Raw genomic sequence first — 14,139 nt, forward strand, 5'->3', positions numbered from 1 at the left:
CCCCCCCAAAAAAATTCCACCCTAAAAGAAAAAATATTCCACCCAAAAAATACAAATAAAAAAAGAATATTCCACGCCAAAAATAAATAAATTTAATATCCACCCAAAAATTAAAAAAAGAATATTCAACTTAAAAATACAATATTCTACCATATGAACAAAAACAAATATTCCACCTTTAAAAGAAAATAAATAAACAATCCTCCAGTTGTTTCTTGCTTTATTGTTCACCACATGACTTGTTACATTATTAACACTGTTCCCACTGAAAAAAACTAAACATGCGTAATCTGAAGACAATGAATTAAATGAATGTTTAATCAAAGTGTCACATGCAGTAAATCACTGAAAACACCAACAGTAAACCAGAGTTTGGACCTGCTGCTTGCCGTACAGACACATAAATAAAGGAGAATCTCTTAATTACATACATTACGTACATTTAGCAGCTGATCTGGAGCTTTCAAGCATTCTCACAGTCTTCATCAGAGCCACAACATTCAGTCATGATGCAAAACCTGCAAATCCCCAAATAATCTAAAGACTAAAAACCAGCTGTGTAAACACTGGGGAGGTTTTTTTGGCTCCTGAGGGACAGAAACATAAATCCAACTTAATATAAAGTTAATAAATATTAAATAAAATTAGCGGGGATGCTTCAGTTCCACATCATGAGTGTAAAAAATGACTTTAACTGAACAAACGACTCGATTTATTATGTCAGTAGAAACAAGAGTTAACCAATCAGCTTCAAGAGAGCAAAGAAAAAAAATCAAAACCCAGAGATGAACGTCGAGATGCTCTCTGTGTGTTTCCATGGCAACGTGAATCCTCGCCTCCTTCCTGTGAAAGAAAATCATCAACAGACAGAGGTGATGATGAACAACAGGATGTGTGTGTGTGTGTTTCTCTGTGTGAGTGTGTGTGTGTGTGTCTGTGTGTGTGTGTGTATGTGTGTCTCTGTGTGTGTGTGTGTGTGTGTGTGTGTGTGAGTATGTCTATGTGTCTGTGTCTCTGCGTGTGTGTGTGTGTGTCTTTGTGTGCGCGTGTCTCTGTGTCTCTGTCTGTGTATGTGTGTGTGTGTGTGTGTGTCTGTGTGTGTGTCTATGTGTGTGTCTATGTGTGTGTGTGTGTGTGTGTGTGTGTGTGTGTGTGTGTTACTCTGTGTGTGTGTCTATGTGTGTGTGTGTGTGTGTTACTCTGTGTGTGTGTGTGTGTGTTACTCTGTGTGTGTGTGTGTGTGTTGTGTGTATATGTGTGTGTGTGTGTGTGTGTGTGTGTGTGTGTATATGTATGTGTGTGTGTGTGTGTGTGTGTGTGTGTGTGTGTGTGTGTGTGTGTGTTACCTTAGACCATCTCATACTGGTTGGCGTTGATGAAGCGAGACAGGCAGCAGGCCAGAGACATTCCTATCAACTGAGATCATCAACAGTTAAAACCTTTTATTTCTTTAAAGATGATAAACTAAATAAATCTATAATTATTATAAACTCATTATTATAAACTAAATAAATCTATAATTATTATAAACTCATTATTATAAACTAAATAAATCTATAATTATTATAAACTCATTCACATCCTGACATTAATAAACTCAATGAGTACCTGAGAGAAGGCGATGCCGAATGTAACTCCAGCGATGATTCCCATGTTTCCCTCAATGAAGGACGTCACCAACTCATAACAACCCTAGGAGACAAGGAAAGAAGGAAGGATGGAAGGAAGGAAGGAAAGAAGGAAGGAAGGAAGGAAGGAAGGAGTGATGGAAGGATGGAAGGAAGGAAGAAGGAAAGGAGGGAGAAAGGAAGGGAGGAAAGGAAAGAAGGAAAGAAAGGAGGAAGGAAGGATGGAAGGAAGGAGAGAAGGAAGGAAGGAAGAAAGAAGGAAAGAAGGAAGGGAGGAAGACGACACCCTTCATTAACTCAATCTCTAAAGTCTTAACTCATCTCAGACCTCGGTGTGTGTGTGTGTGTGTGTGTGTGTGTGTCTGTGTCTGTGTGTGTGTGTCTGTGTGTCTGTGTGTCTGTGTTACCTGTTTGTAGACTTTATTTGCCGCCACCGTCGCGTTCTTCATGTCGGCGACGCTGCAGTCGGAGAAACTGACGCAGCAGCTGGCGGGAATCCCGCTGACGGGGAAATACACAGTGCTGATCCAGCTGGTGTAGTTATAAACACCACAGCAATGCAGCTACACACACACACACACACACACACACAGGGGACATCATCATCTGTAAGGCTTTAATTCAGCTGTGATCATGTGGGGTTTCGTAGCATTGTGTAAATAAATCACAGTATCGTCTGCAAACATTAATCATCAATATAAAGAGAGATAAAGAGAAGTGGTGCCATTATTGATCCCTGTGGTGTAATGATGACCTCATAGGTGGGTTAACTGTCCTTTCAGTTGTAATCTAAATACTTTATTACATTTTAACCAGGAGGGGAGCTCCGGTCCTCTGAAATGATGCTAATGCGGAAGTAACTTAAAACTGCGTTCTATCAAAAGGCCACCAGGGGGCGACCGTTTTGGTGTCAAAAGGACTTCCGTCTCTATACAAGTCAATGGAGAATTCACCAACTTCTCACTTGATTTCTAACCTCAGTAAACGTTTTCAAAATGTGTTTATGGTCTCAATCGCTAGTTTAAAGCCTTCTTCAATGCAGTATGATGTTCATTTGGGACATTTTGGCCTCCCTGATTTTATATGTGACGATAAAGCAGGGTATGCATTAGGGCGTGGCTACGTGGTGATTGACAGGTTGATTGGTTCACAGGTTCAGGAGGGTGCCTCATGCTCCTCCTGATGCCCATATAAGTAGAATCCCTGTTTTTATTTTTCCCAGCATGCACCTGACATTTTTAAGATGGCGCTGTTCAGATCCGATAATTTAAATCCGAGATTTAAAGGTTCAACAACCCTTAAACAGTATCTGAATGTTGTCCAGAGTTATTGATTACTGATCAGGATATAAACTGACTCTTCTCTGGACGCCATCAACAGCCAGACTCCTGTCGTCCATCCCGTCGTATCTCATCACTGCGTCGCCGTACGTCGTGAGGAAGGTTCCTTTAATCTGAGCACAAACACAGCGTTAATAACAGCAACGTGTGTGTGTGTGTGTGTGTGTGTGTGTGTGTGTGTGTGTGTGTGTGTGTGTTTTTAACCTCGTGGCGGAAGATGAATCCAGAGATCCCAGCGATGAGTTCAGTCATGAAGACGAGAGACAGGAACACAGCGTACTGCAGAGATTTCCAGGATGTAAATATTAACAGAAAGCAGCATTTTAATCATGTGGTTAACTTCTTATAACTTCATACACAATAAAATTATTATGTTTATTTTTTCTTAATCTGCAAAATAACCTTTAACTTCAGCTGTTTCATATCTGATCTGAGCTTTTATTACATTTATTTAAAGGTGTGATCATGTGGTGTTTCGTAGCATCGTGTAAATAAATCACAGTATCGTCTGCAAACAGAGAAACATCAAGTTAATCATCAATATACCGAGATATAAATGGCGCTTTTCCACTACAGAGTTCCAGCACGACTCGCCTCGCCTCGGCTCGATACGGTTCCAGGAACCTTTTCCATTACAAAACAGTACCTACTCAACGTGGGCGGAGTCGTCATAGCAACGCTGCGTTAAACTGCCGTGACTTTGTTTTATACGCGACACAAACACATAAACAATGGAGGACATGGAGGCAGTGGTGTACTTGCTGCTGTATGAGGCTTTCTGTCTCACACAAATCAAGAAAATTGAGCCGTATAGCTGTTACTATGGTAACGCTGCTGCCGGTATTTAAAAATGCTGGGTTTGATTCTTGTGTGGGACGGCTCATGACGCTTCCAGCGACCACTCTTCTGACCAATCAGTGGCCGGCAGTCTGTTGACGTCTTGGAACCTCACCAGAGCGCAGGTACTAAAAAAGGACCAGGTACCAGGTACTATGCCTAGTGGAAACGCAAAAATAACCGAGGCGAGACGAGGCGAGTCGTGCTGGAACTGTGTAGAGGAAAAGCGCCAAAAGAGAAGTGTATTGATCCCTGTGGAGCAGCTGTAGTTTAATAATACTGAGGCTATGTAGTTTAATAGTTCTGTTACTGTCTCTTTAACAGGAAGTAGTTTATTGGATTATAAGAAGTAAGAAATGTTAGGAACAAACTGAACACCAATAATGAGCATGCTCTGACCAGTTTGAGCATCCAGGGGCGCCCCCTGCAGGTGGCCACGCAGCCGAACAGGCCGAACACCACGATGAAGGCTCCGGTGCCGGTGAGGACGTACGGACCGTTGGACGGGCCGCTGGAGATCAGCAGCATGTACGGACCCAACATGAACTTCCACCATAAGCCCACCGCCAGCAGGACCACACCTGTCACCTGTAAGGGGGGGGAGGGGGGGAGGGGGGGAGGGGGGGGAGGGGGGGGATTATTGATCTCAGTAGGTTCAGTGTAGTTTATTATTTTATGTCCTGACAGTTATTACAGTTATAAATCAACAATTAACAAGGAGACAAACCTTATTACTACACTTCACTTTGTCAGCTGTGTGTGTGTGTGTGTGTGTGTGTGTGTGTCTGTTACTGTGTGTGTGTGTGTGTGTGTGTGTGTGTGTGTGTGTGTGTGTGTGTGTGTGTGTGTGTGTGTGTGTGTGTGTGTGATTCAGCAGCACATGACTCTGTAATGAACTCTGACAGGAAAGTGACAAACTGACACACAGACGGGAAGTAGGGACGAGTCGATCGACGTCTTCGTAACTCTGGAAACACTTCGAGCACTTTAACAGGAACACTAGTTTAATATAATCTATAATATAATAAACATAAAGTAAGATTAAAACTTTAATAACAATGTTTACAAAAACTGGAGAAGTGTAATTTAGTGCAGATGTTCCTCAGTGAGAATAATTAATAAGTGCAGCTGTAATTATTATTATAGTATTATAGTGTTGTTGATACTTTAATTTATATATGGATAACAGTAAATATAGATTATATATTGACATTACATATAATATATATTAGTAAGATATTGTATGATGTTATGAATTAGTAATTAAATTAGGATGTGGTTGTAAGGGTATTGCATCATGTTCTCAGTGAGACCATTGTGCTTTCTTTTTTTAATATATATATATGTTGTTTTTTTGTTTTTTTTGTTTGTTCTTCTTTTACACATTCGAAATAAAATAAAATAATCTAATTTAATACTTAGACTTAAGGTTAGCAGACTGTTTTAGGTCCACTGTTGAGATTTGGAGAATTAAGTCATAATATTACAAGAAACAAGTTTTTAGTATTTCTAGAAAATAATATAATATAATAATAATAAACATTTTGAGCGTATTTTTTATTTTTTGCATCTTTTCTGGAAAAAAAATCATATTACGACAAAATTTAAATAATGATTTTTTTTTCTGTACTTTGTTTTTATTTTTTATTATTAGTACAGATGTTTTAATGTTTCCATGTTTTTACTGTTATTGGGTTTTATTTTTATGTTTTTTTATTTCTAATTCTTACTGTTAAATGTTTGTTTTGTGTATAAAGCACATTGAGTTTGGGTATGAAACTCACTATATAAATAAAGCTGCTTTGCCTTGTATTTAGGTTTAAAAGAAAATATTATTTAAAGGATTATTTGGAGAATAAAGTCATTATATTAAAGAAACTGGAGGAAAAAGGTCGTAATGTTAAAAAATTATCATATATTCTTCTTTTTTACTAGTTTTTTAATTTTTTATTATTGCTTGTGTACTTATTTATTATTTATTGCTCTTTATTCTTTTTATTGATGCTCTTTGTGTTATTTAGTATCACTTACTGCTGCAGTAAAGGAATATTTAATCGTATTATTTGTGCATGTTTGAGCATCTTTAACCTGGTTAAGGTGGTTTATGGTGACGTCTGGTTTACGGGGACGTCTGGTTTACGGGGACGTCTGGTTTAAGGGGACGTCTGGTTTAAGGGGACGTCTGGTTTATGGTGACGTCTGGTTTATGGTGACGTCTGGTTTATGGTGACGTCTGGTTTATGGTGACGTCTGGTTTATGGGGACGTCTGGTTTATGGGGACGTCTGGTTTATGGTGACGTCTGGTTTATGGTGACGTCTGGTTTAAGGGGACGTCTGGTTTACGGGGACGTCTGGTTTACGGGGACGTCTGGTTTATGGTGACGTCTGGTTTACGGGGACGTCTGGTTTATGGTGACGTCTGGTTTTTGGGGACGTCTGGTTTTTGGGGACGTCTGGTTTAAGGGGACGTCTGGTTTACGGGGACGTCTGGTTTACGGGGACGTCTGGTTTATGGTGACGTCTGGTTTATGGTGACGTCTGGTTTACGGGGACGTCTGGTTTATGGGGACGTCTGGTTTAAGGGGACGTCTGGTTTACGGGGACGTCTGGTTTACGGGGACGTCTGGTTTATGGGGACGTCTGGTTTACGGGGACGTCTGGTTTACGGGGACGTCTGGTTTATGGGGACGTCTGGTTTATGGTGACGTCTGGTTTTTGGGGACGTCTGGTTTACGGGGACGTCTGGTTTACGGGGACGTCTGGTTTACGGGGACGTCTGGTTTACGGTGACGTCTGGGTTTACGGGGACGTCTGGTTTAAGGGGACGTCTGGTTTACCGGGACGTCTGGTTTACGGGGACGTCTGGTTTACGGGGACGTCTGTTTTACGGGGACGTCTGGTTTATGGTGACGTCTGGTTTTTGGGGACGTCTGGTTTACGGGGACGTCTGGTTTATGGTGACGTCTGGTTTTTGGGGACGTCTGGTTTACGGGGACGTCTGGTTTACGGGGACGTCTGGTTTACGGGGACGTCTGGTTTAAGGGGACGTCTGGTTTATGGTGACGTCTGGTTTATGGGGACGTCTGGTTTACGGGGACGTCTGGTTTATGGGGACGTCTGGTTTATGGGGACGTCTGGTTTATGGTGACGTCTGGTTTTTGGGGACGTCTGGTTTACGGGGACGTCTGGTTTATGGTGACGTCTGGTTTTTGGGGACGTCTGGTTTACGGGGACGTCTGGTTTACGGGGACGTCTGGTTTACGGGGACGTCTGGTTTATGGGCACGTCTGGTTTTATGGGGACGTCTGGTTTACGGGGACGTCTGGTTTACGGAGACGTCTGTTGAGTTTCAGGCTGAGGGATAAAAAGAGGAGACGAGTCGGGAGATAAATGAAGGAGACGTTTGATTTTGACTCCTTTAACTCGTCTCACATTCTGGATTGGAAAGATAAAAGTCAGGATGTGTGTAATCGTCGTGTTTGTGAAGCTTTAAAAAAATTAAAAAAAGATTAAATTTCACACCAACAAAAAATAAACTCAAGCAGATTTAATTTAGATTGTCTCACTTCTCAGATACATGCTGCTGTTTCCTCACATGCTGCTGACTCATTATCAGCCTCTACATTAATTAGCAGTCATAAACTCCTCATCAGTCATTAATACATGTTTGATTAATCCTTAATGAAGAGTGTTTTCTGTGTATTTATGGAAAAAGGACACTGTTTCATGGTGCAGGAGAACATTTACTGAATATCAGTTGCACAAAATATAAAGAAAAAGATGCATTTTATTCCCATTTTTGATATTTTGTGGGTCATATTAGGAAAAGTCCGGCTATAAGATGTGTATAGGTTGTTTTTAAATGTCTATAATGTAAAAAAAAATGGGCCAAATTTGATCCTGAACAGCATGTGAGGGTTAAATTGTTGTTTATTTAAAGCTAAAACCAAAGGAAACATGGACAGATTATTACTAAGTGGAGACGATGACAACGTTTTAAAATAAACACAACCTCTACGAAGATGTAAAGATAAAATTTGGGAAAAAATTCTAGTAAGTTAAGAAGAAACTTGATTTTAACGTGGTGTTATAGTGATTTTAAGGTGGTATTATAGTGATATTAACATGGTGTTATACTGATTTTAAGGTGGTATTATAGTGATATTAACATGGTGTTATAGTGATTTCAAAGTGGTATTATACTGATTTTAAGGTGGTATTATAGTGATATTAACATGGTGTTATAGTGATTTTAAGGTGGTATTATAGTGATTTTAATGTGGTATTGTAGTGATTTTAACGTTGGGGTTATAGTGATTTCAAAGTGGTGTTATACTGATTTTAAGGTGGTATTATAGTGATATTAACATGGTGTCATAGCGATATTAACGTGGTGTTACAGTGATTTTAAGGTGGTATTATAGTCATCGTGTCCAACTGCTAAACTATCGACTCTGAAGTAGAAAAAGAAGAACAGACTCATTCTAACTGGATGATTTCATGTGTAAAAGGTTTATAGACACTTTGGTTTAACAGACATCAAACACTCCCAACATAAAGATATTCCACCTCCCTGCTGATATTAAAGTGTGTTAATGAAGCAGATGAATAGATTTAAAGAAGTGTTTTCTCACCCAGAAGATGAAGGAGTAGAGCAGCAGCAGCGACTTCACACAGAAGATCACCGGTTTGGTTTCCATCCTCCTCGGAGCCATAATCCAACTGACTCTCTCTCACTTTAACGCTCTGTCTCTCTTTCTTTCTCTCTCTCTTTCTGTCTTCCTGCAGCGTAAACGGGGATATACAGTGAGTGGGACAGAGCCAGCCCACATTTGGTGTCAATTCTTCTCTTTTTATCTTTTGTTAAAATGACTCAAACATTGACACGAATCTCAACTTTCATGTTTGAGCCTCTTGAGAAGAACCGAAGCCTCCATCTAACGTCTGAATGTGTCAGTTTGTGACCCGGCGGCCGTGAAGTCTGGTTCGATGAGACGTGCAGAGCGACATGTGGTTGGTGGTTTGAAGGGTGACAGTGCAAACATGTGACCCTCATACTTCACACTACCACCACACAATTAACAGGGAGGTGTGACGGTGTGAAGCTGCTGCACCCCAACCAGCAGCAGCCGGTAAAGAGACTCACTCTAAAAAAAAAAAGTTTGTCCAAGTGGAGTTGCCATAAGTAGCTTTCAAAGATGGAGGACGATGGCGAACGCTACTGCGCATGTGTGACTCAGATCGGGTAGTGACACTGCTGCTTGGAAGCGAATAGTATCGGATCTGAGCAGCGCCATCTTGAAAATTTCAGGTGCATGCTGGGAAAAATAAAAACAGGGATTCTACTTATATGGGCATCAGGAGGAGCATGAGGCGCCCTCCTGAACCTGTGAACCAATCAACCTGTCAATCACCACGTAGCCACGCCCTAATGCATACCCTGCTTTATCGTCACATATAAAATCAGGGAGGCCAAAATGTCCCAAATGAACATCATACTGCATTGAAGAAGGCTTTAAACTAGCGATTGAGACCATAAACACATTTTGAAAACGTTTACTGAGGTTAGAAATCAAGTGAGAAGTTGGTGAATTCTCCATTGACTTGTATAGAGACGGAAGTCCTTTTGACACCAAAACGGTCGCCCCCTGGTGGCCTTTTGATAGAATGCAGCTTTAAGTTACTTCCGCGTTGGCCTCATTTCAGAGGACCAGAGCTCCCCGCCTGGGTTTCCAAAAGACCGACCGTGTGTTTGTCAGTCACCTAAAACATTTATACATTTACCCTTAACCTTAATGAGCAGTTTTAAATGGGATTCTATGTATTCCTTCCTTCCTTCCTTCCATCCTCCCTTCCTTCCTTCCTTCCTTCCTTCCATCTGTCCTTTCTTTCTTTCTTTCCTTTCTTCCCTTCCTTCCTTCCTTCCTTCCTTCCTTCCTTCCTTCCTTCCTTCCATCTGTCCTTTCTTTCTTTCTTTCCTTTCTTCCCTTCCTTCCTTCCTTCCTTCCTTCCTTCCTCCCTTCCTTCCTTACATCTGTCCTTTCTTTCTTTCTTTCCTTTCTTCCCTTCCTTCCTTCCTTCCTTCCTTCCATCTGTCCTTACTTTCTTTCTTTCTTTCTTTCTTTCTTTCTTTCTTTCTTTCTTTCTTTCTTTCTTTCTTTCTTTCTTTCCTGTCTTTTCTTCCTTCCCTCCCTCTTTTTAATGGACCTATATATGGTCATATCTGGTGTTGCTAACTTCATGCTCAGAGGTTGATGATCTCTAACTAACTGCTCTCTATTGTTAGTGCAGCACAATCACTTATCAAGCTTTTCATTGTGTTCTTCTTGACTTGTCCACCAGGGGGCAGTGTGTGTTGCTCTCTATTTACTGGTTAGTTAGCATGTACAGCACTAATGTTGTTTTATTCACTTCAAATATTCAGCTGGCCTCACTTTGTTGTTTTACTGCTTTTCAGATAATGTTTGGTGTTATTTGCTGTTAATCATTATAAATTCCAGCCTCTGTGAATGTTAAAGGAGTTTTAGACTTTATGAGAATATAACTGTGCACCATGTGGTTTTATCCACCTGATCAAACTCTGCCTTTAAGACTTTCACCTCCGTATCTGGAGGAAAATATTTACTCTGAGTCGTGCTGAGTCAGACCGATGCTCGATCAATACAGACTCACTGCAGCGTGTGTGTGTGTGTGTGTGTGTGTCTGTGTGTGTGTGTGTGTGTGTGTGTGTGTGTTTAACTGGACTTTTCTTTCTTCTTTCATCACTTTTATTCCTTAACCGTGATCATGATATTCTTCTTCTTTTATTTCTAACTGCTTTAATGCAGACGGTGAGTTTTAAAAAGGTGTGAGCGTTGGTAAGTAACACACACACACACACACACACACACACACACACACACACACACACACACACACACACACACACACACACACAGTAACACACACACACACACTGACACACACACAGAGACACACACACACACAGAGACACACACACAGATACACACACACACACGCACAGACACACACACAGAACAGATACACACACACACACAGACACACACACATACAAACACACACACACACAAACACACACACACACACACACACAGAGAACAGACACACACAGACACACACACACATACACACACACACATACACACACACACATACACACATACAAACACACACACACACACACACAGAACAGACACACACACACACACACTCTGTTCATTTGCACAGTGACGTAGTTTTAAACAGTGTGTACATACTGTAGGAACATCTACTCTGAGGGTCAGAGAGACGACTGTGAGTAAAACTTCTCTTAAATATGAGTTTGACTGGATGTGATTCATGAAAAACACCAAAACCTAAAAAGCAGATTGTTGTGAAATTAGCAGCCAAAGGTTTTAAGAATAAATAAAATACTTATATTAAATGTTTTCTAAAAGCTACTCAACTGTTCAGATACGTTTCATTGAGTTTAAATCAGTGACTGTATATAATGAACGTAGTCACCATGAAGTCGCCCGTTAGTTTGTGGACGTCCATCTTCTGAGACAGGAAGTGCCCATATTTGGAAGAGAGGGCGGAGCCGACCCTAAAACATGATGCATGTGGGTCAATGACGTATCAGGATTTACAACAACTCAATGTTAGAATAATAAAAACCAGCATATCTAAAGCAGTAGTTCAACATTCAGAGTGTTGTGTACCTGACAATTCATATTATACATTAGAAATTAAGTGATTTTAGTGGTTTTTAAGATTAATTGGCCTTAAAAACAGTCATGTGGTGCGACCATGATTCATTTTCAAATAAATTAATTTACTGAACACGCTTCACATCTTTTTTTTCAGTGATATAAAGTGTTTGGAAACAAAGTATTTGCTTTTTTTTTTTTTTTGTAAATGATCTTTTATTTTTATATAAGATATTTCATGGAAGCAGACGGCTGGAATGAAGATTGATCTGAGGATTTATTTATTTTTAATTTATTATTATCTTATTATTTATATTTTTATTTATTTATTTACTTATCTATTTATTTATTTATTTATTTATTTATTTATTTATCAATTTATTTATTTATTTATTTATTTATTTATTTATTTATTTATTTATTTATTTATTTATTTATTTATTTATTTACTTATTTATTTATTTATCAATTTATTTTTATTTATTTATTTATTTATTTATTTATCAATTTTTATTTATTTATTTATTATTATTATTATTTTATTATTATTATTTTTTTAATGTATTTATTTATTTAATATATCTTTACCAGTGCCAATTAATCTTGATAAACCCACTAAAACACTTTCACATTATAATATGAATTTTCAGGTAAACAACACTCTGAATGTTGAACTACTGCATTAGATATGCTGGTTGTTATTATTCTAACATTGAGTTGTTGTAAATCCTGATACGTCACTGTTAAAACAAGAAAAGCTGCACATATGACTCCTAATGTCTCCAACCTGCTCCTGGAGGGCTGCTCTGCATGTTTCAGGTGTCTCTCTAACACACCTGATTATAATAATAATTAACTCGTTATCATAAGAAGCTTATAATTAGACATCAGGTGTGTTAGAGAGGGAGGATACCTGAAACATGCAAGGCAGCAGCTACATTAGAAACTCTAATCCACTTAATCTGGCTCATGTCCATTAATGGTGGTGTTCACTGTTGCCATGACGATAAAGGTTGCATATCGTTAAAGATCATTTGAACCCAAACCGTGATCTTTACATAGTTCTGATCAAGTAAACAATATGATCTGATGTGGGCCGGTCCATTAAAGGGAGGGAGGGAAGGAAGGAAGGAAGGAAGGAAGGAAGGAAGGAAGGAAGGAAGGAAGGAAGGAAGGAAGGAAGGAAGGAAGGAAGGAAGGAAGGAAGGAAGGAACACTGTATGGTAGTATGATAACAGACACACAGAAGGAAGGAAAGGAGGGAGGAAGGAGGGAAGAAGAAGGAAAGGAAGGAAGGAAAGGAGGGATGAAGGAAGGAAGGAAGGAAGGAAGGAAGGAAAGGAAAGGAGGAGGAAAGGAAAGGAGGAATGGTGTGGCTTTAGACTGCCGTTCAGCCTTACTGATAGTCTTAGATAGATATAGATATATTTATATAGAGAGATATATATATAGATATATATAGAGATATATATAGATATATAGAGAGATATTATCCAAACAATGTGTAATGTATTTGATACCCGTACTATCTACTCCTGCATGTCTCACACCAGAGAAGCTTTGTGTCCTGCATGCAGCTGGTTGAGTCTCGGTAAACATGTCAGAGATTCACATTAAACACGTCCGACTCATCGGCCTGACTCATCACACTTTGACCTTTGGGTCAATATCCCTGTTAACACAGAGCGAGAGCGAGACTCACACAGAGACACAGTGAAGAGCCAGTCTGTTGGATTCTGGTCTGAGGTTCTGCTCGGAGGTTCTGGATCATGAGGGAACCAACATCGAGACCAGCTGCTGTTCTGCTGCTGGTTCTACTGCACAGCTGCCTGGCTGACCATGGTACCTCTCATTTACCTTTATTACAATAATACAGGAAGAAGCTGCAGTAGATATATTAGTAGTAACATTAATGATATAGTGGTGATATAGGGAGTAGTAGTAGAAGGTAATAATCATAATATCTTATATAAAAACTGGACTTTATGCACAAATATAAGCATTTAAAGGCGTTATAGACACGACAGCAAGTAAAGAAACATAAAATAAGTGAAAATAAGGTTTGATATATATATTTATTAATGTATTTGTTAGTAAATGTGTTTCATTTTCACACAAACACCTTAAATTGAGTTTAATGGAAATAAACCTGTTGAAGTGAAGCTAATCTGCACCAATCAGATCTCATCTAATTTAAATTAAACGACAACCAGCTCAGGCTACGATAGTTCAATATGTTCATGAAACTGAGTGGACAAAATAATAGAAACACCATTTAACACAATAAACTAATTTGAAAATGATCATAAAATAGACTTTACCTCGTACCTTATAAAACTGGCAACTGAGTATAGATATATGTTTATATTTACTCATTAAAATGTTCAGATAATCTTCATTAACCGGTTTAAACTCGTTCTGTTTGTAGTTTTCCTGAACAGCCGACTGGCCTCACAGGTTCTGGTCCGAAATCGACGAGCCAATCAGATGTTTGAGGAGATTAAACCAGGTAACGTGTCTGCTCTGTGTGTCTCATTCAGTGTGTTCATTAGTGTGTATTAGTGTGTATTAGTGTGTATTATTGTGTATTATTGTGTATTATTGTGTATTATTGTGTATTACAG

At 39.3% G+C, this 14,139-nt stretch overlaps 1 protein-coding gene and 1 long non-coding RNA gene across 4 annotated transcripts; one reads left to right on the top strand and one right to left on the bottom strand.

Moving 5' to 3' along the window:
• Window positions 1-1,347: 1,347 nt before the first annotated feature.
• On the bottom strand, window positions 1,348-8,549 carry LOC133976599 (tetraspanin-7-like). Its single transcript, XM_062414847.1, has 7 exons — window positions 8,441-8,549; window positions 4,205-4,393; window positions 3,173-3,247; window positions 2,986-3,081; window positions 2,036-2,191; window positions 1,609-1,692; window positions 1,348-1,416 (listed from the first exon to the last, which is right to left on the bottom strand). Exons 1-7 carry the CDS (start codon window positions 8,519-8,521, stop codon window positions 1,348-1,350), a joined length of 750 nt encoding a protein of 249 aa, XP_062270831.1. The 5' UTR covers window positions 8,522-8,549.
• A 2,099-nt stretch (window positions 8,550-10,648) lies between these two features.
• Window positions 10,649-14,098, top strand: LOC133976605 (uncharacterized). 3 transcript variants are annotated; one of them, XR_009924847.1, is made up of 4 exons: window positions 10,649-10,663; window positions 13,069-13,106; window positions 13,202-13,357; window positions 13,944-14,098. It is a non-coding gene; the product is annotated as an uncharacterized LOC133976605 (long non-coding RNA). The 3 variants fall into 3 exon arrangements; XR_009924846.1 differs by lacking the exon at window positions 13,069-13,106; XR_009924848.1 differs by lacking the exons at window positions 10,649-10,663; window positions 13,069-13,106 and adding an exon at window positions 11,106-11,120 and having other exon boundaries at window positions 13,200-13,357.
• Window positions 14,099-14,139: the final 41 nt, after the last annotated feature.

Source organism: Scomber scombrus, chromosome 24 (genome assembly GCF_963691925.1).
Source record: "Scomber scombrus chromosome 24, fScoSco1.1, whole genome shotgun sequence".
Lineage (NCBI taxonomy): Eukaryota > Metazoa > Chordata > Actinopteri > Scombriformes > Scombridae > Scomber > Scomber scombrus.

Coding starts and splice junctions, on each gene's coding strand:
- LOC133976599 (XM_062414847.1), bottom strand. CDS start 8,521: ATGGCTCCGAGGAGGATGGAAACCAAACCGGTGATCTTCTGTGTGAAG. Junction 4,394..8,440: donor TCTACTCCTTCATCTTCTGG/GTGAGAAAACAC, acceptor CCCCCCTTACAG/GTGACAGGTGTGGTCCTGCT. Junction 1,417..1,608: donor TCGGCATCGCCTTCTCTCAG/GTACTCATTGAG, acceptor TGATGATCTCAG/TTGATAGGAATGTCTCTGGC.